Below are 27,709 nucleotides of genomic sequence, written 5' to 3' on the forward strand. Positions count from 1 at the left end.
CTCCAAACTAGACAAGCCCAAAGTCCTTAGCCGCTCCTCATAGGACATGCCTTCCAGCCCCTTCACCAGCTTTGTTGTCTTCCTCTGGATGCATTCAAGGACATTCACAAACTTCTTAAATTGTGGGGTTGTTGTGGTTTAACCTCAGTCAGCAACTGAGTACCACACAGTTGCTCGCTCACTCCTCCCCCCCCTGCCCTGGTGGGATGGGGGAGAGAATTGGAAGAGCACAAGTGAGAAAAAGTCGTGGGTTGAGATAAAAACAGTTTAATAATTGAAATAAAATAATAACAACAATAATAATAACAATGTAATAATAATAATAATAATAATACACAAAGCAAGTGATGCACAGTACAATTGCTCACCACCCGCCGACCGATGCCCAGCCAGTCCCCGAGCAGCGGCCCCCCTGGCCAGCTTTCCCCAGTTTATGTAGTGAGCATGACGTCACGTGGTATGGAATGTCTCTTTGGCCAGTTTGGCTGTGCCCCCCTCCCAGCTTCTTGTGCACCTCCAGCCTTCTCAGTCAGTAGAGCATGGGAAACTAAAAAGTCCTTGGCTAGCGTAAGCATTACCTAGCAACAACTAAAACATCGGTGCCTTATCAACTTTGTTCTCCTCCTAAATCCAAAACACAGCACTGTACCAGCTACTAGGAAGGAAATTAACTCTATCCCTGCCGAAACCAGGACAGGGGCCCAGAACTGCGCACAGTACTCAAGGTGAGGCCACACCAACACTAAATACAGCGGGATAATCACCTCTTTTGACCAGCTGGTTATACTGTGTTTGATGCACCCCAGAATGCGGTTTGCCCTCTCAGCTGCCAGGGCACACTGCTGACTCATATTGAGCCTACTGTCAACCAGCATCCCCAGATCCCTTTCTGCATGGCTGTTCTCCAGCCTCTCCTCTCCCAGTCTATACTTGTGCCCAGCATTACTCCTTCCCAGGTGCAGAACCCGGCATTTGAACTTGTTAAATTTCATGCAATTGATGATTGCCCAATGCTCCAATCTATCCAGATCCCTCTGCAAGGCCTCTTGTCCCTCAAGAGAGTCAACAGCACCTCCCAGTTTGGTATCCTCAGCAAATTTGCTAATAGTGCATTCAACTCCTGCATCCAGATAGTTGATAAATATATTGAACAGAACTGGCCTTGGAATTGAGCCCTGAGGAACACCGCTGGTGACCGGTCACCAGACAGATGTAGCCCCATTCACTGTAACCCTTTGAATTCTGCCCTTCAGCCAGTTCTTCACCCAGCACACTGTGCACCTGCTCATCCCACAGTTGGACAACTTGTCCAGAAGGATGCTGTGAGGGACAGTATCAAAAGCCTTACTAAAATCCAGAAAAACTACATCCACCGCCTTCCCTTCATCCACTAGGTGGGTGACCTTATCATTGAAGGATATCAGATTAGTTAAACAGGACTTTCCCTTTGTGAACCCATGTTGACTGTGCCTGATGATTGCATTGTTCTTTAAATGCCTTTCAATAGCACCCAGTATAATCTTCTCCATAATTTTTCCAGGTACTGAGGTTAGACTAACAGGTCTGTAGTTTCCTCGGTCTTCCCTCACGCCCTTTTTGTAGATTGGAATAACATTGGCTAGCTTCCAGTCAGAGGGGACCTCCCCAGACTCCCAAGACCTTTGGTAGATGATTGAGAGGGGTCCTGCTGTAACATCCGCTAGCTCCTTCAGTACTCTGGGATGAATCCCAACAGGCCCCATGGACTTGTGAACATTCAGCTGATACAGCTGGTCCCTTACAATTCCAGTGTCCACAAATGGAAAGGCACTGTTCCCGCACTTGTGGTCCTCTGACTCAGGGGACCGGGCAGCCCAAGGTTTATCAGGATTATTAAAGACTGAAGCAAAAATCACACTGAATGCCTCCACTTTTTCTTCATCCCTATTAGTCAGATGACCATCTTCAACAAGTATCGGTCCAATGTTTTCTTTAGACCTCCTCTTGCTATTAACGTACTTTAAAAAGCCCTTCTTGTTGTCTGACACAACACTGGCCAGTTTCAACTCTAATTGAGCTTTGGCCTTTTGTGTCTTCTCCCTGCATACATGAACCACAGCTCTGTAATCTTCCTGTGAAGCCTGACCTTGCTTCCAGAGCCTGACATCGCTTCCAGATTGCACTTGTTCCAAGTCCATTTAATTTTAGCCAAAATACTCCTCCTAGAAATGTGGAACCCTGGGTTTTATCCCTGGAGGTGGTGGAGCATCTTTATATAAAGTAAGAATAAACTGTAATATTCCCCTCAGTGTAGGCACCACTCACACTCCAACAAGAAGATTCAATTTAATACAGCTTCCATTGAGAGCACTGTTCATACATCACAACATATTGCTTAGCACTTGGTTCTCTCAAGGGAAATTTTAGTGGTGGTATTTGAGTGGGGGAAATGGTTTTTATGAGAAAACTTTAATCTGCAAGCCATAAAGGGAACGGTGGCTTTGCATCCCATGGAAAATATTCTCAGCCTCCGCTAACATGGTTTTATCTTCCTCTGCAGGCTTGCTTCTTAAGATAAATTTATCCAGGATTGCATTTGGTGTAACAGTTTGATTTCTGTTGGTGTGAGGCTGATTTCTCACGAGAGTAACTGCCTTAATTTCCTACCACTTGACAGCGAGCACAGCTGCACTTTGTACTTGTAGACTTTGTTCTCGCAATTGCAGCCTGTGGGACATCCTTCCCCTGCTCACCGTCTGCAATGCGCCGAGGCTGCTCCTTCAGCCTGGCATCCCTCTGTGTTGATATATGGGCACTGGATGTCTGCTCCGAGGCTAGAAACGCTTGACTTCCTTGTCCTAACACAAAAGGGAAAGGCTCGCAGGACACACAGGTCCTACCCCAAGACTCATCCGAAGGAGATGGGTCCAGGTCGCAGCGCTCTGGTGCGCCCCTGGACACCCCCAAAGTCTCATTGCTACAGCAACGCCTCAAAGTTGGCATTGCAAAATTGTTTGCAATTTTATGCTGTGCCAAGATCTTCCTCAAAGCCTTTTTGGGGGTTGTTTTGCTCTGGTTTTCCATGTAACTTCATCCTCTTTCCCGTGCTTTTCAGTTTGACACAGCTCCCCTTCTTGAGGAATGCCCTTTCCTATCTGTTCGCCTGCTCCTCGGCCGTGCTGGCCCTGCAAATCTCGTTAAAGGACACGTTCATTTACTGGAAGTCTCCAGCATGTTGCTCTGAGCAATTCTTGTGCTGTCTGCAGATGCTCTGCCCTCCTGGCTGCTCTATTAATTTCTTTTAGCAAGCTCCCTGATTTCTATGCAGTTCCCTTGATGAAGTTAAACACAACTCAAGTGGCTTTTCCGCTCGGCAGAGTAGCTCTTCAACAGCCCTCATCTAAATTGCCGGGGATGAAGTCCCGAGTCCAGCCCCGCCGTGGGTTCCCCCACCAGCCTCTCCAAGAAATTCAATTACCAGCAGCTAAAACTCGTGGTGCTTTGCATCACCACCACATTTGCCCAGTCTCCCGTGCTATGGTGTCCCCCCCTCCCTGTCCGCTGCTCCCCCCCGGCATGCAACCATGGCAGCTGCTGTTTGTCCCTTGACACAGCACCCCTGCGATGCTCCAGTCCCTGCGGGTACAGCTAAGCCATTTGTCCCTCATCTCCATGGCCCGTGCATCCATACCCTCATGCAAAATTGTGTGTCCCCTGCCACCCTGCTGCTTTCTCACACCTCCAGGCGCTGTGGCACAGGGTGCTGCTGGGGCAATGCTGGTTCCTGATGCCCCAGGTCCATCCCAGATCCCCTTGTCCCTGCTCTGGGCTGGCTCTGTCATGCTCAGCTCTGTCCCAGATGCATGGGACAGGTACCTGCAGCGTGGTGCTGCCCCGGCGGAGGGACCTGGAGAGATGTCCCATGGCAGGAGCAATGCAGGAGCACACACTGGGGCTGGGTTTGCTCTGTCTGTAGCTGTATCTCCTGCCTGTGGGTGCCTGGCTCCCACCTGGCCCTCACCCAGCACCCTCCACACTGGGGCTGAAGCTGTGAGGGGTCCCTAACATGGGACGAGGGCTGGGGATGGCAGCAGGAGGGTGAGACACAGGGCTAGGGGATGGGGGAGAAGGGGGGGTTAGCAAGCAGGGTCTTTGTGGGTTACACCAGGAGAAACCAGGTCCCTTTGCCTGCTCGGAGCTGCTCCCCCCAGGCTGGCCGCGGCCAGGCTGCTGTCTGCAGGGCTGAGGGACGGCCAGGGACAGAGCAGGGCAGGCAGCTCCAGCACCTGTGGTCTGTGTGGCAGTGCCAACCATGAGTGATGGATGGGTCTGCGTGGGGAGGGTGGTCAAGGCTTGCTACTCTGATGAGAAAATCAAGTGGCTGCAGGGTGCGCCAGGCAAATTGCAAAAGAAGAGAGCAGCTGGGCCATTCTACCAGCCTTTCATCATCCCCAGAGCGGCACGATGACAGCCATGCCTGGCCAGGGAGCAAGCTCCGGCTGCACCCATGGCGGGATTTACATTGACTGCAGTGGAAAGGCCTCGTCTCACTGGGGCCAGGCAGCAGAGCAAGCAGGAGGGGGTGAGGACCTCCCTGGGGCAGCAGTGGGGGATCTGCTGCCTCTGGCCACGGAGCTTCATGAGGATGCAAGGAGCAAACGCTGAGGCAGGGACAGAGCAGGATGGTGCATCCCTCCCTATACACCTGCCCCTGCACCCTTCAGAGATAACGCCATCCTTGGGGTCTCATCGCACAGGGACGACCAACCCCCAGGCAACCGAGCTGGTGGCACCGACAGCCATGCTGCCACCCACACCTCGCAGCCCCCAGGGCTAGCAAGGGGCACAGTACTCTCCTGCACACAGAGAGACCCCAAAGGCTCTTGCCAACCCCCGCCTGCTGCTGCCCATTCGGGCGTGCGCGGGCAGGGAGAGGAGGAGGGATGATGGTGAATGGAGTTAAATCCAGTTGGCGGCTGGTCACGAGCGGTGTTCCCCAGGGCTCAGTACTGGGGCCGGTCTTGTTCAATATCTTTATCAATGATCTGGATGAGGGGATTGAGTGCACCCTCCGTAAGTTTGCAGACGACACCAAGTTGGGCGGGAGTGTTGATCTGCTCGAGGGTAGGAAGGCTCTGCAGAGGGACCTGGACAGGCTGGATCAATGGGCCGAGGCCAACTGTATGAGGTTCAACAAGGCCAAGTGCCGGGTCCTGCATTTCGGCCACAACAACCCCATGCAGCGCTACAGGCTTGGGGAAGAGTGGCTGGAAAGCTGCCTGTCGGAAAAGGACCTGGGGGTGCTGGTCGACAGCCGGCTGAACATGAGCCGGCAGTGTGCCCAGGCGGCCAAGAAGGCCAATGGCATCCTGGCCTGTATCAGAAATAGTGTGGCCAGCAGGAGTAGGGAAGTGATCGTGCCCCTGTACTCGGCACTGGTGAGGCCGCACCTCGAATACTGTGTTCAGTTTTGGGCCCCTCACTACAAGAAGGACGTTGAGGTGTTAGAGCATGTCCAGAGAAGGGCAACGAGGCTGGTGAGGGGTCTGGAGACCAAGTCTTATGAGGAGCAGCTGAGGGAACTGGAGTTGTTTAGCCTGGAGAAAAGGAGGCTCAGGGGAGACCTCATCGCTCTCTACAACTACCTGAAAGGAGGTTGTAGCGAGGTGGGTGTTGGTCTCTTCTCCCAAGTAACTAGCGATAGGATGAGAGGAAATGGACTCAAGTTGCACCAGGGGAGGTTTAGTTTGGACGTGAGGAAAAATTTCTTTACTGAAAGAGTGGTTAAACATTGGAACAGGCTGCCCAGGGAAGTGGTGGAGTCCCCATCCCTGGAGGTATTTAAAAGATGTGTAGATGAGGCGCTTAGGGACATGGTTTAGTGGGCATGGTGGTGTTGGGTCGATGGTTGGACTCGATAATCTTAGAGGTCTTTTCCAACCTTAATGATTCTATGATTCTATGATGGGTCCTGCCTGCGTGCACGCAGCCCACTGCAGGGCTCAATAATTCAGGCCTGGCACATTAAAGTTGCATGGCATGCAATTGCCGTCTGCAACAACAGACTGCGTCAGGGCCGCTGTCTGGTGAGCCTGGCCCGGCAGACATGGGCAGGCAGCAGCGGCAGGGCCTGGCAGCCCCACAGAGAGGGCAGGCTGCGGGCAGCAGGGAGAGCATCCCTGCAGTGGGAGTTAGGAGTGGGAGGAGGTTGTGGGGGGAAGCATGGTCCCGGCCTTTGGGATACCCATTTCCAGGGAGCATGTGTCAGAGCAGGGAACGCCGGCCCAATGGCACTGACAGCCCAGCAGGCAGGATGGGGCTGGGACACAGAAGGCTGAACCGTGGCGATGCTGTCCCCAGGGCCACCTCCCTCTCCTGTATCACCTGTGCCCCCCGCAGCCTCCCTGGCAGGACAGAGGCCAAGAAGGCTTGTGCTGCCCCAGGCACCTTCCTGGCTGTGTCTGTCCCCATGTCCCTGCAGCCACCCACCCTGGTGGGGCTCGAATACCCCCATCCCTCCCCAGCATCAAGGAAGCGAAGCTCTTCACCTACTGTTCGGGGAGTTGGTTGCTATGGGGATGTCAGATGCACCTGATTGTTATAGGGACACTGTTGCCATGGTTACGCGGTTACTGTGCCTGGCAGAGGCAGGGATGGAGCATCAGGAAGGCTGTTTGCATTGGGAGGAGGGTAGGAGTCGCAGGGACCCCAATTCTCTGGAGCGGGGGAAAGGCAGAGTCCAGCCTTTGCCCCAAGTGCATCCCCACGGGGCCAAGGCTGGAGACCATGGGGAACGCACTGGCAAAGCTCACCCGGTCCCATAGGGATGGACAGGCCGGTGCTCCTGACCCCACAATGAAGGGGAGGTAGCTGAGGGAAACCGGAGTCTCCCATGGGGTGTCCCAGCATGCTCCCAATGAGGCTTGGTGGGAGAGACAGTGCCGCACACCCTGTACTGGGTGTCCCACGGGAGAGAGCAGCTTCACCACGCTTCGTGCCAGGAGCACTGAGCAAAAACCTTTCAGTCCTGCAAGAGAATCATAGAATCATAGAATCATAGAATCATAGAATCATTAAGGTTGGAAAAGACCTCTAAGATCATCGAGTCCAACCATCAACCCAACACCACCATGCCCACTAAACCATGTCCCTAAGCGCCTCATCTACACATCTTTTAAATACGTCCAGGGATGGTGACTCAGCCACTTCCCTGGGCAGCCTGTTCCAATGTTTCACCACTCTTTCAGTAAAGAAATTTTTCCTCACGTCCAATCTAAACCTCCCCTGGCGCAACTTGAGGCCATTTCCTCTCGTCCTATCGCTAGTTACTTGGGAGAAGAGACCAACACCCACCTCGCTACAACCTCCTTCCAGGTAGTTGTAGAGAGCGATGAGGTCTCCCCTGAGCCTCCTTTTCTCCAGGCTAAACAACCCCAGTTCCCTCAGCCGCTCCTCATAAGACTTGGTCTCCAGACCCCTCACCAGCCTCGTTGCCCTTCTCTGGACATGCTCTAACACCTCAACGTCCTTCTTGTAGTGAGGGGCCCAAAACTGAACACAGTATTCGAGGTGCGGCCTCACCAGTGCCGAGTACAGGGGCACGATCACTTCCCTACTCCTGCTGGCCACACTATTTCTGATACAGGCCAGGATGCCATTGGCCTTCTTGGCCGCCTGGGCACACTGCTGGCTCATGTTCAGCCGGCTGTCGACCAGCACCCCCAGGTCCTTTTCCGACAGGCAGCTTTCCAGCCACTCTTCCCCAAGCCTGTAGCACTGCATGGGGTTGTTGTGGCCGAAGTGCAGGACCCGGCACTTGGCCTTGTTGAATCTCATACAGTTGGCCTCGGCCCATCGATCCAGCCTGTCCAGGTCCCTCTGCAGAGCCTTCCTACCCTCAAGCAGATCAACACTCCCGCCCAACTTGGTGTCGTCTGCAAACTTACGGAGGGTGCACTCAATCCCCTCATCCAGATCATTGATAAAGATATTGAACAAGACCGGCCCCAAAACTGAGCCCTGGGGAACACCGCTCGTCACCGGCCGCCAACTGGATTTAACTCCCTTCACCACAACTCTCTGGGCCCGGCCGTCCAGCCAGTTTTTGACCCAGCGAAGAGTACACCTGTCTAAGCCGTGAGCCGCCAGCTTCTCTAGGAGAATGCTGTGGGAGACGGTGTCAAAGGCCTTACTGAAGTCCAGGTAGACCACATCCACAGCCTTTCCCTCATCCACTAGGCGGGTCACCTGGTCATAGAAGGAGATCAGGTTGGTCAAGCAGGACCTGCCTCTCATGAACCCATGCTGGCTGGGCCTGATCCCCTGGTTGTCCCGCACATGCCTTGTGAGCGCCCTCAAGATGAACCGCTCCATAATCTTCCCCGGCACCGAGGTCAGGCTGACAGGCCTGTAGTTCCCCGGATCCTCCTTCCGGCCCTTCTTGTAGATGGGCATCACATTGGCAAGCCTCCAGTCATCTGGGACCTCCCCCGTTAACCAGGACTGCTGATAAATGATGGAGAGTGGCTTGGCGAGCTCCTCCACCAGCTCCCTCAGCACTCTCGGGTGGATCCCATCCGGCCCCATAGACTTGTGAGCGTCCAGGTGGCGTAGCAGGTCATTGACTGCTTCCTCTTGGATTATGGGGGGTTTATCCTGCTCGCCGTCCCTGTCTTCCAGCTCAGGGGGCTGAATACCCTGAGGATAACTGGTCTGGGGGCCTGCCCGTCCTGTACTTGCACCCCACCACGATGCCCCCCCAGGCTGTGCCAGCCTCCTGGGCAGAGGGACAGGCTTCTGCCCTGCTGGGGCTTCGGAAGCAGGGAGGGGGATTCCCGGCTCCCAGCAGGCAGCCTGTGGGCCCTGGGGGATGAGCTGGGCTGGCACAGAGCACCTGGATCCCCTCCAGCACTGCTTGGCGGCGCTCCCTCCCCGGCAGTGTGCTCCGTGTGCTCAGTGTGCTTGAGATGAAAAATGCAGTCGTGAGTTTAATTAAAACAAGAGGGAGCGCTGAGCCACCCCAGCAGCCTGGAGAAGCAGAGCCCAGCAGAGCTGGTGCGTGGCTCCTCCGGTCTTCCCCAGGCTGCTCTGCTGGCCAAACCCCCTGCCCACCTCTGCCAGGACCCGCCGGGGGTCAGGACTTGCATGTGCCACCCTGTGGTGTCTGCCATGGGGCAGGCCAGGGGCTGCGCAGCTCCTGCCTGCCCCATCCCCGCCATCCCCTCGGGCTGCCCCCACAGCCCCCCCGAGCCCACCCCGCTCCGGCCTGCTGGGGCCCAGCTCCCAAGCAGCAGGTTTAATTATATTGCAATCCTATTACGGAGCTGCCCGCCTGCAGTTGCTAATCCTGTTAGGCATCCAGTAAATCTCCCTGCGCTTGGGCTCTGTCCCCGGGGTACGGGGAGGGGGGCTGCTGGTGGGTGGCTCTGCTAAGTCAGGATGTGACTACCGGGATGCAGAGCTTTGCCTGGGGACTCACCCCCGAAGATCCCTGCAGGATTGGGAAGAACCTGGGGGGTTGGAGCAGTCCCCTGCAGGGGTGAGAAGGGGCAGTGGGGTTTCCCCTCTCCTCTCTGGTCCATCTTGCCCCCCTCCAAGCTGCAGGGGCAGGGTGAAAATGCCCCGTCCTTGAGCCATGTGCACAGCTCAGGTGTTTGCCACCACACCATGGTCATCACTGCCTCAGGTGGGTGCTGAGCCCGTGGGTCTGACCATGGCAGGGGATGAGGAACAGGGGCTGAGATAGGGTTGCCCCAACCAGATGGGGGGGGTACAGGCCATGCAATGCCCCCTCCCAGTGATGCTCAGTGCCCTGCAGAGACAGGGCAGCTGCTCATGGCTGGTGGCACCAACAGGGACACAGGGTTGCCACTCCACTGCTCCTGGGTGGGTGCACCCACGTGTGGGGCACCAAGCGGGGCTGATCCAGGCAGTGGGGTAACATGAATGGGGCTGTGGGCTGCTGGGGATGTGGCCCTTGCAGACAGTGCACTCTCAGCCCTGTGCCTCTCCACAGCAGGCAGCACCGGGACCACTCCCCACTGGCAGCTTCCCCCAGGGTTACGGGCTCCCCATGGTCCTGCCAGCTTGGGGGGGACCCTGGCTGCCCTGGCACAGCACGGCTCCCCATGGGTCAGGCGTTACAGCCATCCCACGAGAGTTCAATACCACGATGAAGTCCTCCCATCTCCGCAGCCTGCCCTGCAATGAGCCAAAAGGCTGGAGCCCCTGGTCCCCCACCTTTTGCCGGCCACCTTGCTCCATGCTGGAGCTGCGTCAGTCCCAGAGCAGCCCACTGCAGAGCGGAAGCTCTTGCCACAGGACCCAGAGTGAGAGCAGGAGTCCGTTGCCATTCCCCCCTCTGCACCCAGCCATGTCCCCTGGGCACCTCCATGGCCCTGCAAAGAGGGGAGTGTGGCCCCAGCTCAGCCTCAAGCCCCCCCCAGCTCTGCACCGAACTGAGCCACAGCAACTCCTGGAGACAAGTTCAACCAGGCTGTAATTGCAAGAACAGAGTGGCACGGGCAGCTGTGTGCCCGCCCGGAGGAGTCCTGGTGCTCCCAGGACGGGTGGCGGCAAAGAGAGCGGGTGCCAGGCCCCACAGGGCTGCTGTCCATGACAGAGGAGTCTGGGCCACTGACAGCATCAGCTGGTACAAATGCTGTTGATGGAGGCCACGGCTGGGTCAACGAGCCCCAGCTCTTCCTGTTCATTGATGCAGAGCTGGTACCCACAGCCCTTGCGCCGGGGCAGGGACCCCAGGCGCCCGCTGGGCTTGGCACGGGGCGGCAGCAGGAAGCCGACGCTGCCAGCGATGAGCAGGTGCCAGATGCTGTGGATGTAGAAGTAGTTCTCCTCCGTCTCCACAAAGGTGTAGAGCAGCACGGCGGCTGCTGCGATCAGCACTCCTGGGCACAGATAGAAAGCCCAGCGCTTCCAGGTTGGTGGGTAGCAGTGGCGGCGCCGGATGGTGCGAGCTGTCTGCGGTGGGGAAAGGGGGGGCTGGAAGAGGCAGCCTTCGCGGGGATGGGCACGGCCCCTCCACTGTGGTGCCATGTCCCCCACGAGCCAGGGAAGGTGGTTCATGGGGAAGGGTGAAGGCAGCGGAGGGGAGATGCTGGCAGGGGAGTGGGGCTGGACAGCTGGGCAGGACGCGGAGAGTGGCCAGGATGGGGACATTAAGGGGATGGGTGGGGACAGCATCTCCTTACCCAGGCGATGGCCATGATCCCTAAGGCGAAGAGGCTGGGCCCCAGCAGGTTCCAGAGCCCGTGGCGGTCCATCTGCAGAGCCATGGAGAGCAGCATGGCCCCCAGCAGGTACAGCACCTATAGGGCAGTGGGGCACATGTCAGGATGGGTCCCTTCCCTGGCCACCCCGCATGCCCCCTCCCCCCACTCGCCTGCTTGACCATGGGCTGGAGCCGGGCCATGGCGATGACAGTGACCCAGACGGACATGAGGGAGCCCAGGAAGTCACAGAACTGCAGCACATCGTACTCCATGATGCAGAACACCACGATGCCAGGCTGGTCACAGGCATGGTAAAACTGGGGCGGGGGGGAAAGGGTGTGAGAGCTGCCCCACACAGCCCTGGCCCATCACCTGCCCCCCAGATGCCCCCAACTCCGCACTCACGGTGGAGAAGAACATGGTGAAAATGTAGATGGCGGCTTCCAGGAGGTAGTGGCTGCGGACGGCAATGGCCACAGGAGGCACGAACATGACATTGCTGAGGCACAGCAGCAGTGTGGAGAGGAGCTGGAAGCCGTAGGAGAAAGCCTCGGCATTGTCCGTGCAACCCCAGCCATTCCAGCCTGTGGCCAGGGAGAGCTGCCGTTACCCCTGCAGCACCCGCAGTGGCTGGGGAGGGAGCGGGGAAGCCCCTTTCCAACACCCTGCAGAGAGCTGGCACAGGGGGACTAATGGGGTGCGTAACCCCCGAGGAGGAGGGGAGGATGCCAGGGGGGTCCCCAGGTGCAGTGGGCACCGTGGATGCCTGGGGAAGCTCTCACCAGCTTTGCACTCGCAGGCGGCATACAGGTAGTTGTTGGTGCGCAGCAGCTTGCACTGGCCGTAGATGCCGCAGTCGTCGATGCAGGGCGAGAGGTAGGCACGCAGGTATACCTCGGCTGTCACGTTGGTGCAAGGCTCGAACCTGCAGCGCAGGAGAAGGGGTCAGCCCTGCACCCCTCGAGCAGCTCCCACCTCCACCAGAGGCACCCACCGCACCCAGACATTGCTGACAATGGGAGACCCAGGGACTCAGCGAGCGCGGAAATGAGCTGCTTTGGTGCTACACATGGCAGCTCAGAGCTGGTCCCCAAGGATCTTTGCGCTGCAATTGTCTGTGCCAGGCTGGGCGAGCAGGAGGAACGTGGCCGCGCTTAGACCCACTTTGTCTTTAGCAATGCACTCAGCTGGCTCCTATTTCATCTGGATTTTGCTGTGCAAACACCATGCCTTGCAATGCCTGCGTGTGACCGTGTCGTGGAAGAACTGACCGCAACTGGCAACTCAGCGTGAACTAGAAACACAGTGGAGGAGTCAGAGCAGGCATACCACCCCCGCTGCCCCACGCCTCCCATGCACACAGCTCTGGGCACACCCAGCACCTTGGCAGCCTCCAGCACGCAAGAGCACAGACAGGCCCACATCTGGACAGCACGCACCGAGTGCTGCCTGTGCACACGCAGGCACCCCAACACGCACAAACATGCACACAGTGCCATCTGCACACATGCACAGGGCACGTCTGCATATGTCTGCTGTTCCTGCATGTGTTCACGCAGCCAAATCTGCATACACGCACAAAGAACACACACAGCCCTGTCTGCTTGCACAAACCCGAACACGCACACAGCACTGTCTGCATGCATGCACCAAATGTGCATGCAGCACCATCCGCATGCATGCACCAAACACCCAGTGCTGTCTGCATGAATGCACTGAACACACACACATCACCGTCTGCACGGCACAGAGCCCCACATGGACTCTCACATGTACAGACACACGCACACAACAACCCCTCTCCTCTGCAGGGCTCTCAGTCAGACACACGGGCCAGGAGCAGAGTTGCAGACACGGGACCGGTCCCTGGAGATGCTGAGTGGGGCAGGGGCACAGCAGCCTGACCAGAGCTGCCCCCTCATACACACAGCCAAGCCTTGTCCTCACAGTGACAGCCCGGTCCCCTCCCAGGCACGGGTACAGATGGGCACTGCCACAGAGATGGGCAGGCACCAACAGATGCACGGCGTTCGCAAGCTGACAGGTGCTTCCTAACCAAGAGACAGAGGGAAGAGCTGTGGGGACCCACAGATGGTCAGGCAGGTGCAAGCTAGAGCCATCCGTGCCCACACAGGCACTCACACGGTGACGCACAGCCCACAAAGCCACGTGAGCAGTGACATGCTGGGCGGGGACCAGGTACACCCATGGACCCACGGCACACATGGATGCAGGCCATGGCAGGGATGTCCCCTCTGGGCACACAGGGAGGGAATACGCTGGGGCTCTTACCCATGCTCCGTGGCACAGAGCGAGCGCAGGCTCAGGTACCAGCTGCCCGTCTGGGGGTAGGGAATCCGCAGGTGGCTGAGGCTGGCTGTAGTATTGACAGAGAGCAGGAAGCCTGCCAGGGACTCTGCAGGCGGGGAAAGCTCTGGGTGAGCAGGGCAGGGGGCAGCCCTGGGCAGAGCTGGGATAGGGTGCCCTGTGCCAGGCTCCAGGGCCAGATGCCCCCATGGTCTCTGCCTTCTCCCACCCAGCCTCTCGCTGGACACATGGGGGGGTGTGATCCCCACGGCCACGGCAGAATGGACACGCACAGCCCAGCCTACCCGTCTTGCAGGTGATCGATGCGTTGTCAGCGGACATCAGCGGGACTTCATGGTTCAGACACCCAAACACTGTCGCGTTCTCACCACACAGGGAGCTCTGATGGCAGAGGAGGAGACGGCCCTAAACCAGTGCTGGGGATGTCCCCTGCTCTGACAGCACCCGGCTTGCGGCACACCACCTAGCAGTGCCCTAACCCACTGCCCATCATCTAAGAACACCCCAAATCCAGGCCATCATCCTGCCCTTAGAGCACCCTAATCTGTGCTCTATCACCCAAGAGCTCCCAAACCATGGCCCATGACCCAAGAGCACCCCAAATCCTGTCCTTCGCCTTGCTGCAGCCCCAACATCACCCATCTCCCAACCCGTCCCCCCCAGGCTGCCCTGCCCTGTCCGGGGTGCAGCGTGGCCACCTCACCACGTTGAGCCGCAGCTCCAGGTTGAGCACCCCACCACTGTCCAGCACCGGTAGGAGGTTGATGACGAAGACAGCGGGGCGGTCAGGTGGCACTGACACGTTGGGCCCGAAGAAGATGTAGAAGTGGACGGAGAAGGTGTCCAGCTCATTGCGCAGCGTGGGGTGGACTGGCCAGCACTGCTCGCCGGTGGGCAAGGCAGTGGGGATGGGGACCGGGTGCTTCGTGCCGTTGGGGCTGGCGGGCAGAGGGCTGTCCCCCAGTGCCAGCCCACCCGTGGAGCCGAAGGAGTGGGGCATGTTCATGGAGGCACTGGAGGGCAGGAAGGGTGGACGGGCCAGGATGGGTCGGGAGCAGTCTGGAGGGCAGAGCCGTCAGCCTGGGCACCACACAGCCCCTCCAGCCCCCTCTTAGCTCCCACCTCCCCTTCTTGCCCACCACTCACCTGCATCTCCAACCCAGCCCCAACACCTCCCAGTGTCACCATCCCAGCAGAGCTGGGTATCACCCTGCGCCCAGCTGGGGCCAGATCCTGCGGGCATCCTTTGCCCCCCCACTGGTCGCCCAAGCAGAGTCAAGACCATGCCCCCCCACCCAGACCTCCCCATGCACCCTCACCTGTGAGCTGCACGGTGACCTGGAAGGAGATGGTGCCCGGCACCCCAGGGTGTTTCTCCACCAGCACGTAGTACCAGTGCTGCCAGAAGGGCAGGTCCAGTGCCAGCTGGCAGGGAGCGTGCTCCCGACAGTCCAGTGCCGTGGAGTTGTGCAAGGGGGGAGCCTTGGCCCGCACGCGCAGCCAGAGTGGGCAGCCCTTGGCTCCGCGGCACCGCAGCACCTCCACCAGCACGCGTGATGTGTAGCTGGGCACGAATACCCTGCAGGACAGCGGTGTCAGGTCCTGCCCCTCAGTGTGGACCAACAGGGCTGGGGAGGCAAGCCAGAGGGATGGGGCACCCTAAGCTCCCCACCCTGGGGATGCCTCCTCCTTAGGAGACCCTCTCGCACTCACTTGTAGAGGCAGGAGCGGTTGTGGGGGGCCATGCTCTGCTCGGTGACATAACCGGGGTACAGCACAGCAATGTTCACCAGGCGCTGCACAATGAGCTGTGGCTGGAAGAGATACTGGCACTCCTCGTAGAGCCCCTGCACCAGCAGGACAGTCAGCACGGGGCAGGGGGGGACTGGCCGCACAGAGCCACCATCCCCCAGCTGCTGACCCCGCACCGCGGCAAGGGGTTGGGGTACAGTCTGCCCAGGTGCCCTCCATCCGGATGTGCCCAGGACCTCTCCCCCAAGAGATGTGGTAGTCCTCCTGCCCCCCATGTGCCCCACTTGGGACACCTGCCCTGGGCACTGCCAGCCCAGGACAGTCAGGCCCCAGCAGAGCCCTGCAGCGAGCCCTGCCACTCCACGGTCCCCCCAAGCCCTTCACCTTGACAGAGATCTTGCCCTCATCTTTGGGCAGGTGGGCAGCCAGGAACCAGTCCCCGGGCAGTGGACTGGTGACATTGAACACCCCCGTGGTACGGTTGGGCAGGGTCCAGGTGAGGGTCAGTGCGAAGGAGCCAGGGACAGCCGTGTCCCTGGGGAAGTGCGTGTGCAGTGGGTTAATGACAGAGGGAGCCCCTGAGCGGAAATACCTGCAGGAGAGACAGCAATTAGCAGGGCGCAGGCTGGGCATCGTGGCAGGGCCAGCCTGCCCTACACGTGGGGGTCTGTCCTCCATGCTATTAGGAAGCTCAAAGACATGATGGGGAAGCCACCTGTAAGCTGGGACCTTGCTGGAGATTGTGAGCTTCCTTGGGTGGGTGTTCAAGCAAAACTGTTCATGTATGAGATGTACAAAAGAGCGGAGCCTGCAACAGTCCTGGGAAGATGAATCATGGGGAGTGAGTGTGTGTACATGTGTGTGTGTGTGTGAATGTATGTGCATATATCATAGAATCATAGAATCATTTAGGTTAGAAAAGACCTTTAAGATCATCAAGTCCAACCATTAACCTAGCACTGCCAAGTCCACCACTAAACCATGTCCCTAAGCACCACATCTACATGCCTGTGTGCATGTGTATGCATGAGTGTCCCTCTGTATGTGTGCATGCATGTACATACATGCACATGTGCAAGCAAGAAGCAGACAAGAGCAGGCAGGCTCCAAGGCAAGTCCAGACAGGGGGCAGCAGGGGCAGGCAGAGGCAGGCAGGAAGGAAACAGATAGGGCAGGCTGCTTACTCACACGGTGATGCTACGGTCTGGGCATTGGTCCCCGAAGGTGCCACCCTGCTCCTTGAAGGTGATGAGGTTCCAGACAGCGATGACTGTGTCCTCAGGGATGTGGAAGTGGAAGAGCTCGATGCTGGCAAAGGAGCGGAAGGGGCTGAGCTTGCGTGGTGTGCGGGTGAAGTAGTCGGTCACGAAGAGCCCATCTGCGGAGGAGACCCAAGGGGCTCTCAGCAGGGTGGGGGCCTGGGGGGTTGCAGCACACCTCCCAGACCAGGCCCACCCAGGATCTGAACATGCCCCAAAACCAGCAGCCCAGAGGCAGAAGGGGCTGAGGCTGTGCCATTTCAGTGTGTCCCCAGGGCTGATGTCAGCTGTCCCAGCTGTGTCGCCCTGGCACAGTCTGCATCATCATGCCTGGTTCAACATTGCCTCAAGCCCAGTTCCTGGAGCTGTGAGCACTCATCCTCTGGAGCCTGAGGAGCCCTCGGTCCTGGCTGCTCAGGCTCTGCCCAGATGCAGCCCACCTCTTTCAACTCATCATCCTCTTCAGTGAGGACCTGCTCCCTGCATTTTACCTGTAATAAAGGGCCATTCCTCATGGCTCCAGCTCTGCCCCAACAGGTCAGCTCCCACAGGGACACACAGATTCCCCCCTTCTCTGCCTGCCGAGGAGGCTCAGCACAGAGCCCATCATAAACCGCAGAGTCCCACCCTAGAGCCATGAGAAGGAGCAAGCAGTGCACTTCCTGCACAGCCCCCCAACTCTCCCATGGTTTGTGGAGGAGAAATGGTGCACATATGCGTGCACATATGCACACGTGGGTGCTGTCTGCATGCACAGCAAAGTGGAGGCGTGCACACCCACATGCATGGGCGCGTGTGGCTGTGCACAGCCCCATGTCTGCAAGATACTTCCTGCAAGCCCACAGCACTCACTGGGGCCACATCTCCCTGCCCAACTGTCCGACAGTTTGATTTCCAGGGATTTCCAGGAGCCCCGGCAGCAGAGAAGCAGCCACTTCCTTGGCACAGTGGAGACAAGGGAGACCTGGTCTCCAGACAGCAGCTGTAACTTCACCCTACCATTGCCACACTTCCCCAGTGCCAGCCTGGGAGACCCATCCATTATTCCCTAGAGATGCACCAAGGATGAGATGCACCTCCCTACAAGTTGCTGGCAAGGGGGATGCCAGCAGAGGATGGGCTGGGAGCAGGGCTGTGCCCAGGAGGACTCGTCCAGTGGGATAGCTGAGAAGAAGGGCTGCTTTGCAGTGTGCACCTGGCTGGGAGTGTGCACATGTGTTTGTGCTGCATGTGTGCAGCCCCAGCCGGCTGTACACTGACATGCATCTGCTCTCTTGCCTGGAACAAAGGCAGCTCCCCCTCCCCTTTGCTGCCAGCCAACACAAGCCAGACATGAAATACCTGTCTCAGTGCAAGAGCACCCTATCCCTATTTCCACACCATGAACCACCAAGCCACTCCACAGCTCCCCTCCCCACGTGGGGACAGTGACCTGGCAGGGGACCCCAGGGAGGAGGGGATGTTGAACGCAACTCCAGGAGATGGCATGGGGGAAAGCACTTGGAGCCTTCCAGTCCCAGCGTGGTTCCCCATGCCCACTTGCCCAGGGCAAGGCAGGGGGAGCGGATGCAGGGAGAGGGTCAGACTGAAGCCCCGTGGTGCTGTGGCCAGAGCACAGGGGAGGGTGCTAGGTATTTCCTATCGATGGGGGGGCGGGGGAGAAAGCAAATGCCCCTCTGCCCCAGGCCAGCAGCCGGAGCCACGGGACCCCCCTGCTCCGGGACCGCAGCCCCAGGTCGCGGCCGGCGGTCAGCACCGCGGACAGCTCCCGCGGCCGCCCCACCGCTGCCCCATAGGGGGCCCCGCCCTGCAGCCCGGGCAGCCCCCGGTCAGCTGCCCCCCTCCCCAGGGGATGCCCCCTCCACACCCTCGTGTACCCCCCCGCATCCCCGTCTCCAAGTCAGCTCCCGTGCCCCATAGCACGCTCATCGCCTCACATAGTCCCGCCGGTGTTTCCCCCGCACATCCCGATGCCTCGCTGCGCGCACATCCCCCTCTCTGCATGCTGTCCATCCCCACTGCCCCACTGCATGCGCACAGCCCTCTGCCCCGGGGACCCGCTGCATCTGCAGCCTCCCGGACCCACTGCCCATGCACCTGCCCCCCCCGGGTGTTCCACTGCATGTGCACCGCCTGCGTCTTCCTGGCACACACACCTCTGTGCCCCACTGCACATTTATCTCCATGCCCCACTGCATGGGTACCCCATGCCCTACAGCATGCTTATCGTCATGCCCCACACACATCCGTGTACCTCATACCCATCGAAAGCACATCCCTGTGCCCCACTACACGAGCGCCCTGTGCTCCACTGCACACACCCCCCACAGCATGCAGACCTCCTACCCATTGCACACACACACCCCACGGCACATGCACCCTGCACCCCATTGCACGTGTACCTCATTCCCATTGCACGTGTACCTCATTCCCATTGCACAAGCGCTCCTGTGCCCCATTAATGTGCATCCCTATGCCCCATTGCACATGCACCCTCTGGCCCACTGATCATGCACCCCATGCTCCGTTCATGTGCACTCCTGCACCCCATCCCGTACTCGTTCCTGTGCCCTGTCGTATGTGTGCTCCACACCCGTTGCACGCACATCCCCCCGCGCCCCCGGCCCCGCGGCACTCACCGGCGGGCGGCGGCAGGAGGAGGAGCGGCAGGAGCAGCAGGGGGAGGCGGAGGAGGAGGGCGAACAGCCGCCGCTGGCCGCCGCCCCGCCGGCCCATGCCGCCGCGCCGGCTGCTGTGGAGCGCGCGCTGCCAGCAGCCCCGCCGCGCCCCACCAGCAGCCCCGCCGCGTACCGGCGCCCATGACGTCACCAGCCCCGCCCCCGGGGCCGCCCCCGCGCGACCATTGGCCCCGACACGCGTCACTCGCCGGCGGCAAGCGCCCCGACCCCTGCGCGCCCCGTTCTTCCTGGGGTGGCCCCGCCGCTGCTCGGGGCACCGGGGGGCAGGAACACGGGCAGGGACGGGGACCTGGGGACAAGGATACAGGCTGGGGACAGGGATACAGGGCTGGGGACAGGCACTGGGGCACAGGGATATGGGGCTGGGGACAGGGATACAAGTTAGGGACAGGGATACGGGCTGGGGACAGGGATACAGGGCTTGGGGACGGGGACACGGGCTGGGGACAGGGACCTGAAGACAAGGATACAGGCTGGGGCCAGGGATACGGGCTGGGGACAGGGATCTGGGGTTGGGGACAAGGATACAGTCTGGGGACAGGGATATGGACTGGGGGACAGTGGCACAAGCTGGGGCCGGGGACACAGGGCTGGGGGACAGGGGACATGGAGTTGGGATGCAGGTGGCCATGGGGCCAGGCTACAAGGGGGACATAGGACATAGGTGAAAGGGGCTGTGGGGCTGGGATGTAGGGGGACAAGGGGGCTACATGTGGCGGTGTGCTCCCCCTGCCCTGCGTAAGCAATGACCACCAGTGGGGGTCGTTGTGGCTGCATCCAGGTTATGCTGGACTTTGGGGATGGATGGCAACATAGTAGCCAAGGGCTGCCTGGAGCAGAGACTCAAACGACTTGCTGATATGCAAATATGACTATAAGTCAATCATCTTACTCTATAAATAGTGGACAGCCCAGGGCCCGTTGAGCTCTCCTGCACGGCAGCGGGCTGCATGGCAGAATCTCCCCTTGAGTAGGGACGCCTCTCAAGGTTACTCCTCGAGGTTGAGAGATTCCTTGCCGCAGCAGATCCTCGCTAAGTGACTAATAGCATGCTAAACTTTGAAATCTTAGCTAAGTGATATAAAAGGATTGATTGTGCATATATAATCCTTTAGACATAAACCGTTGACCAAGTCTGGGACTAGGATTGGATCCAGCCGCACCTAGACTCCTCTCTGAGAAGGAGTTTAGAAAGCAAGGGGGTCCTTTCTGAACCTCACGACTCAACGGGAGGGTCTCCCTGACAGTTTTGTCTGACCCTGTCCTCTATGCAGTAAATAATCAAGTGTACCTTGCCATCGAATCTTGTTAAATCACTGTCGCATTTACCATTGAACTTTGTTAACTCACACTTTAACTCACTGTTTTCTATCAATAAAGTGTATTGTTGCTTCTCTCTTACGAGTGAAGTGCAGTCTCACTCCATCCACGACACTACAACACCAGGGGCAAACGGGGTGTCCTGTGGAGAGAGGATGGGAGGCAGCAAGGGCTACCTATGGGGGCTGTTTAATGGGGGTCGGGTGGTTTTCTAACAGCGGCTACCATCTTATTATAATAAATTAGAATATTTATCTTATAGAGGAGGTGTCCAGGAGACACCTGGGCACTGCCTGTGGGGATGAGGGCATCCCGACTGGAAACGATCTCATCACACTTCCCCAAACTCCCGACATCACCGTCCTCCTTGGCCACGGCAGAGGTAGGCAGGTGACTCGTGGGCACAGCCCCACTCCCGGGGGTGCTCTGCCCTGCACCAGCCCCGCTCCCGCCCCATGACCCCATCACAGAGCACCCCAGGAGCTGCAGGAGGGAGCAGCTGCCCCCGGCGGTCCAGCCCGACTGCCCAGCGGCCCCTCTCCAGAACACAGGCCCCCTCCAGGCATGGCTGGGGTCCCCTCCCCAGCGCATACCTCCCGGGTGGGCAGCTCTGCCCTGGGCATGGCTCCAGGGCAGGTGGCCCCTGGTACAGGGACTGTACGAGGCCTGTGGTCCTTCCAGGAGCAACTTGGTCCCTCTCTCCTTGGGAAGGGGACAGGGGAGCCTGTCCTCCCCAGGATACTCCCCAAAGGCTCTAGGGTCCCACTGGAGCTCCGTGGGACAAAGACCCATCCCCTGTGAGAGACACCAGTGGGTGTGGGTACCCATGGGGGTGCTGGGCCAGGTGGGACCCTCATGGGGAGCCTGCAGCCACCCTGGAGGGAGAAAGAGGCACCAGAGCCGGGGCAGGAAGGGGTGTCCCTAGGGCCAAGCCGGCATGGGGTCACACGGGAAGGGCAGGGTGGGCTGGAGGGGGCTGGAACAGTCCTACATCCCCCAACCCTTCAGGAGCTGCCCCATGGCCCCACATCCCCCAGGTACATGGGATGCCCCATGGCTGTGCAGCCCCCCCCCAGGCACCCTCCCGCCCCCCCGGGGCACAGCAGACCCCTCCATCACAAGTCACGGCCACAGCGGTTCCCTGCCAACCCAGAGCGCCCGGGCCGGGTGGCTCCGGCCACGCAGCACCGAGGCCAGGCCGGCCACGGAGGACGAGGTGTGCCCACGGCAGGACCCGTGGGGCGGTTCCCCCTCTGGCCGGCCTGGGAGTGAGGAGGGGGGGACAATGCCCACGCCTACCCGCCCCCCGGTGTGGTCCGGTCCCGATGGCTCCCCCAGCGCCGGCCCCGGACCAGTCCAGTCCCCATCGTTCCCCCTGCCCGGTCCCGTCCCGGTGCCCGCAATTCCCTCTGGTCCCGGTCCGGTCCCCACGGATCTCCCCGGTCCCGGGGCGATCCGCGCGGCTCCCCTCCGTCCCGATATGGGCCGCTCCCTGCAGCTCCCCCTGGGCCCGTTCCGCTCCACGCGGCTCTCCCTGATCCGGCACGGTCCCGGCACGGTCCCCCGGGTTCACATGGATCCGGTCCCGGTCCTATCCCGTGGCACCCCCGATCCGTTCTCTGTCTCGGTCTTGGTCACACTCCCGCGGCGCTCCTCGCTCCCGGCCCGGTCGGGTAGGGACCCCGCGGCGTCCCCCGGTCCCGGTCCCGTTCCGGTCCCCGCGGCTCCCCCGGGTCCCGGCGGCGGAGGCGTGTGCGCTCCCGCCAGCCGCCAGGGGAACGGTAGTACTCCGCGGCGCTCTGCCAGCGACGCCGCTCTGGTCCCGCTCCGTGCCCGGGCGCTGATTGGTGCGCGGCGCCAGCAGCGCGACGCGGAGGCACTTCCAGTGGCGGCGCCGTTCTCGCGCGGGCACCGGCCGGCCACTGGCCGGCGATCGCCCCCGCTTCTCGGCCCGGTCCCGCCCCGCCCCTCCCCCTGTGCCCCCAGCCCAGTACCGGCGCTCCAGGGGCCGTAGAGTTCCCGGCCGCTCTCTTCCCTTCCTACTTCGGCGCTGGCCCGCCCCGGGAGGAGGGGGGCCCCGCTCCGGCCGCCGGCTGGGGAGAGCACGGGCAGGTGCTGGAGGCCGGCCCCGGCCGCCGCCAGGTGAGGCCGCGGCGCAGCCCTCCCTGCCCGGGCCCGGGGGGTCGGGGCTGGGTGAGCCCGGCGGGGGGCGGGCAGGGGCCGCTCTCATGTCCTGCCTCCTCATCCTGCAGGCCGAGACGACGTTCGTGCCCCGCCGCGGCGGGATGGGCGAGAGCTGGGAACCTGCCGACGCCGCTGCCGTGCCCTTCCTGCCTCCCAACGCGAGTGAGGGCCGCGGGGGACCGGAGGAGGACACGCCCCGTTCCATCTCCGCACCCGCCCGCCGAGCTGCCCTGCGGCTCGAGATCCCCGCCGGCTCTGCCGCGCTGGCACGGGGAACTTTAGCAACTCTCCCCGGCGGTGCTCGCACAGGAGAGAGCGGGGATGGGCAAGCCGTTGCCCTGCAGTGCTGCAGCGGTGTCCAGGTACTTGTGCGGTACCGGCCGGCCCCTGCCCTCTCCCCACAGGCTGCTGGGTCCCCTCGCTCGCGCCTCAGGACATCCTCTACCGCGGCATCCTGCGCAGGAAGCTCCGGGCAGGCAAGTCCGGAGCCACCCTGGACTTCACCAAGCAGGTAGGGCCTGGGGTGCTGTGTCCTGCCAAGGACCTGGGGGGATGGCATGGGATCCCTGCACATCCCAACCCCTCCCTGTCCTTCCTGCACAGCTGGGCCACTTCTTTGTGGATCACCCAGAAGATGCATTTGGCTCCCTGGGGCAGCTGCTGCATAAGAACTTCTACTTGGGCAACTCCAAGCTAAGGGTCAGTGTCCGTCCAGGGGTGACAACGCTGTCCCCCACCCCTCCCCTTGCAGCTGCCAGCCCCAACCTCTGCCCTCTCTCCTCCCTGCAGAGACAGGCCCGGGACAGCACCATCCGGATGACATCCTTGATGGAGGAAATTGACTGTCTGGAGGCCAGGCGGTAAGTGTCCCCCATCCCCGAGAGGGCTGGGGGGGCTCCTGCTCTCTCCCCCTGCCTGATGCTGACTGTCCCCCTGCAGCAGCTGCCCCCCGGCAGCACCTCGCCTCCCGCCTGCACTGGTTCTCCCACCTCTGCCATGACTGACTCTTCAAGGTGCTGCTGGGGCTGCTGGCAGACTGCGTGCACGAGTAGCTGCTGCTGCAGTGGGCCGGCCTGCTCTTCGACAACAGCTCTGCGAGGGGGGGGGCGCTGGCCTGGCTGCACCCAAAAGATGCGGGGGCACACATGGGCTGCCTGGTGTACCCTGGAGGGCAGGCCATGAACCACCTCTGTATCCCTCACTGCGGGGCATCCCCAGGGATGGGGGGATCATGTTGCACCGTCCTTAGCCGGCACCCCAGATTTCCAGGACGTGGTGCTGGAGGAGCTGCCCCGCACACAGGGCTCCCCAGCACAGTTTGAGCTCAACGGGTGCATCCGGCAAGTGACTGCTGCTCGGGTGGATGGGGAAGGTGAGCGAGCCCCAGGATCCATGCCCCAGGCTGGGCAGAGAGCCCCCAGCTGGCAGGGAGCCCCCATGTCCTGGTTTCGGCAGGGATAGAGTTAATTTCCTTTCTAGTAGCTGGTACAGTGTTTTGGATTTAGGATGAGAACAAAGTTGATAACACACCGGTGTTTTAGTTGTTGCTAGGTAATGCTTACACTAGCCAAGGACTTTTCAGCTTCCCATGCTCTACTGACTGAGGAGGCTGGAGGTGCACAAGAAGCTGGGAGGGGGCACAGCCAAACTGGCCAAAGGGACATTCCATACCATGTGACGTCATGCTCAGTACATAAACTGGGGAAAGCTGGCCGGGGGGGCCGCTGCTCGGGGACTGGCTGGGCATTGGTCAGCGGGTGGTGAGCAATTGTGCTGTGCATCACTTGTTTTGTGTATTATTATTATTATTATCATATTATTATTATCATTTTATTTCAATTATTAAACTGTTTTTATCTCAACCCACGAGTCTTTCTAACTTGTGCTCTTCCAATTCTCTCCCCCATCCCACCGGGTGGGGGGGAGTGAGCGAGCGGCTGCGTGGTGCTTAATTGCTGACTGAGATTAAACCACGACACCCCAGGACGCTGCCCTCTCACGTGCTGCCTCTTGTCCCCTGCCAGATTTCGTCGGCGTCCGCTTGGACTATTGCTGTGGTGTTTGGAGGGTGCCAGGCAGGACAGGGTCCACCCCCACCCCACTGCAGGTCATCCGCACTGGTGTGCCTGCTTCCTACCTCACTGTCAGGTAGGCGCTGGGGGAATGGAGCTTTGCAAGGAGGGGGCTCTGTTGCCTCTGCAGCCATCCCTACGGTAATGCCATGGCCCTTGTCCTGCAACCCTCACCTCCCTGGGGAGCTGGCCATCCGCACCCAGAGTGGAGCTGTCTATCTCTGGAGTGTCGTGATGGGGTGAGACCAGGCACTCGGGGCTGGGAGGGGGCTCACACAGACCCCCGGGTCTTGGGGTAGGGGGGGCCCAAGCAAGAGGGACAGCTTTGCCCTGTGCCAGCGCTGCCTTCTCCCCGCAGGCTGCAGCGGCTCCGCCACAACCCCCAGACCGTGTTTCTTTGGGACCATTTGCCCTGGCGCTGGAGCGACTTCACCACCCACCTGTGGGTGCTGAGCTGCACCGACTGCACCGGCCTGCGGTGCCTGGATGCCCGGGTGAGCCCAGGAGAGAGGGTGGGCACAGGACTGGCAGCAGGCAGGGGAGAGGGTCCCCCAGCCTGGGGTGCTGACAGCACCCCAATTTGCTGCTGCAGGCCCCCGAGAGATGCCACTTTGACTTGTTCATGGTGGGTGAGGAAGCCAGCTGCCAGCAGGGCGAGCACGTGGTGCTGCCCATGCAGCAGGGCTCACCCCTCCCAGCACCTCGTCACCACCCAGGTGAGTCCCACCATACTCAGGGGGGACAGCCAGGAGCCGGGGGGACACACACGACCCCAGCACAGCACCAGCTCCCAGCGCCCACAGGGCAGGGGGATCATCCAGCTGAGAGGGGCTGCCACAGGCTGTTGGGGTGAGCCCCACTGAGCCATGCTCCCCATCCCAGTTCTCTGTGTACGTGCTGGACAAGCGGTTGCCACTGGTGCCCATGCTGAAGTGGGCACACATGATGAAGCCCCCCCCCCCTTTGCCCATGTGACTTTGGGGGGCCCTGGGAGGAGCCATAAGGTGCTGCTCAGCACATCCCGCACCCAGGAGCTTCTGCTGCTGCAATACCAGAGTGAGAGACTGGGCTCCCAGGTTGCTGCAGGGCTGGGTCTTCTCTGTGCTTGCATCCCAGCCTCCTCGCTGCTGGGACCGGCTGCTGCCCTGGCATCAGTGCTCACCAGGCAATTTTTGGCATGTCCTTCCACAGGGGGCAGCTGGTCAGCCTGCCAGCTGGCAGGGCCTCCACAGAAGCTGCACAGCATCACCGGCTGCCTGCAGCACCTGCCCACCCAGCTCCCACACCACCACTGCCTGCTCCAGCAGCGCCTCAGCACCCCCGCTGACAGTGGGTGTCCTGTGCCTTCCTGGGGTGCAGGTCCTGGGGGGAGGACACAGCCCCCAGGCTGTGAGGATGGAGGGGAGGGTACAGCCCTCACTGTACCCTGGGGTGGGGGGTGAAAAAGCAAAGCCCTGAACAACCCCATGCACAGGGCGAAAGATTAAATGCCTAAAAAAGAAGGGGGGGGGGCAAGAGCCAGCAGTGAGTGTGCTCATGGGGGTACAGAGCCAGACCCCACTGCTGGCCAGGAGGGGGCCCAGGGCCCAGACCCTGGTGGCAATGCCCGCCCTATCCCCGCAAGGCTGGCTGCCACACTGCAGGAAGGCGGGCCGTGGGAGTCCCTGCCGGTTTTCCAGCTCTTTGAGGCTGGGGATGTCTTCTGCCAGAGGCTGACTCTCAAGGCAGCACAGCCCCCTGTTCCCGCCTGGGGGGACAAGGCCTCAGCAGACTCCAGCTCTTCCCCTCTTCGAGGTTCTGGGTGGCAGCCTGCCAGGCTTGGGCAGTGAGGAAGAAGAGGAAGAGGAAGAGCAGACCTTCTACTTTTCCAACCTGGAGGTGATTATCAATGAGGACTGGGAAGAAGAGGAGGACACGGGCATGCCAGTGGCCCCAGAGGAAGCTGAGTGCTCCTAGGAGCCCTGTGCCAGCTCCCAGCCCTCCCTGGCTGTGCCTAGCCCAGCTGCGGCCCTGCTGTACCACCACTGGCTGAAGGTGCTTTCCAAAGGTTGCGGGGAGTCCCCCTGGCACGCCTGGCCCCCTACCCTCAGCCAGAAGCACCTCTTCACCCAGAAAGAGCTGGAGGTGCCAGCAGGCCCCAGCACCCTGCACGGGCAGGTGTGCCAGCGGCTGTGCCAGGCCATGTGGGAAGGGGGCCACATCCAGTGCTGGGAGCCCCCAGGCCCCTGCCCTGCCGCAGCCCCCGGAGCCGGCAGGGGGTCCAGACTCCCTGAGCACCTGTCTGATGGCGGCCTGGTCTGGGGACTGGGGGCAGTGGTGGGAGGAGAGGACGAGCTTCAACCTGGCGCAGAGGCAGCCGGCGCTGCAGGAGTGGCAGCGGTGGCAGAAGCGAGCCCGGGGCCGGTGCAGTCTCGCGGTCAGCTTCACCTCCTCCCTCACCTACTAGTCCGAGCTATTGGAGCTGAGCGACGCGGCCTCCTTGTCGCTGCTCTCCCCCGGCCGGTCCCCGTGCTCGCCCGGGAAGGCTCCCCGACGGGCGGGGCGGCCCCCCGGCGTTGCCGGCTCCCGACGAAGCCCTGCTCTCCTCCCAGAGCCTGCGCTGCCACGACATCCCCAAGAAGCGGCAGAAGACGCTGCGGCAGTGTGGGCCGAGGGCCTCCCGGAGCACCCCGGCAGCCAGCTCTCCTCCTCCTCCAAGCCCCGCCGCAAGCGCCCCTGCATGGGCTTCTGAACACCCAGTAAACCCCGCCTGGCCCAGCCTCCGCCCCGGGGTCCTTGGGCGGGGGTTCGAGGGCCGGTACATGGGTGGTGCCTGCATGGTGCCCCGCGGCTCGGCGGTGTCGCCCGCGGGGGCATGCGAGCGCTTTAAGGCGCCGGGATCCAGA

At 60.7% G+C, this 27,709-nt stretch overlaps 1 protein-coding gene and 1 pseudogene across 2 annotated transcripts; one reads left to right on the plus strand and one right to left on the minus strand.

Moving 5' to 3' along the window:
- Positions 1-10,459: 10,459 nt before the first annotated feature.
- LOC143172117 (transmembrane protein 8B-like) lies at positions 10,460-15,366 on the minus strand. Of its 2 annotated transcripts, XM_076361376.1 has the most exons (10): positions 15,252-15,346; positions 14,858-15,117; positions 14,242-14,597; positions 13,823-13,919; positions 13,503-13,626; positions 11,993-12,135; positions 11,616-11,794; positions 11,381-11,527; positions 11,190-11,306; positions 10,460-10,959 (listed from the first exon to the last, which is right to left on the minus strand). In XM_076361376.1, exons 1-10 carry the CDS (start codon positions 15,281-15,283, stop codon positions 10,624-10,626), a joined length of 1,791 nt encoding a protein of 596 aa, XP_076217491.1. In that variant the 5' UTR covers positions 15,284-15,346; the 3' UTR covers positions 10,460-10,623. The 2 variants fall into 2 exon arrangements, with proteins under 2 accessions (XP_076217491.1, XP_076217492.1); XM_076361377.1 differs by lacking the exon at positions 14,242-14,597 and having other exon boundaries at positions 15,252-15,366.
- A 6,682-nt stretch (positions 15,367-22,048) lies between these two features.
- LOC143172204 (TATA box-binding protein-associated factor, RNA polymerase I, subunit C-like) lies at positions 22,049-27,555 on the plus strand (annotated as a pseudogene).
- Positions 27,556-27,709: the final 154 nt, after the last annotated feature.

This window comes from Aptenodytes patagonicus, chromosome W, assembly GCF_965638725.1.
Source record: "Aptenodytes patagonicus chromosome W, bAptPat1.pri.cur, whole genome shotgun sequence".
In the NCBI taxonomy this organism is placed as follows: Eukaryota; Metazoa; Chordata; class Aves; order Sphenisciformes; family Spheniscidae; genus Aptenodytes; species Aptenodytes patagonicus.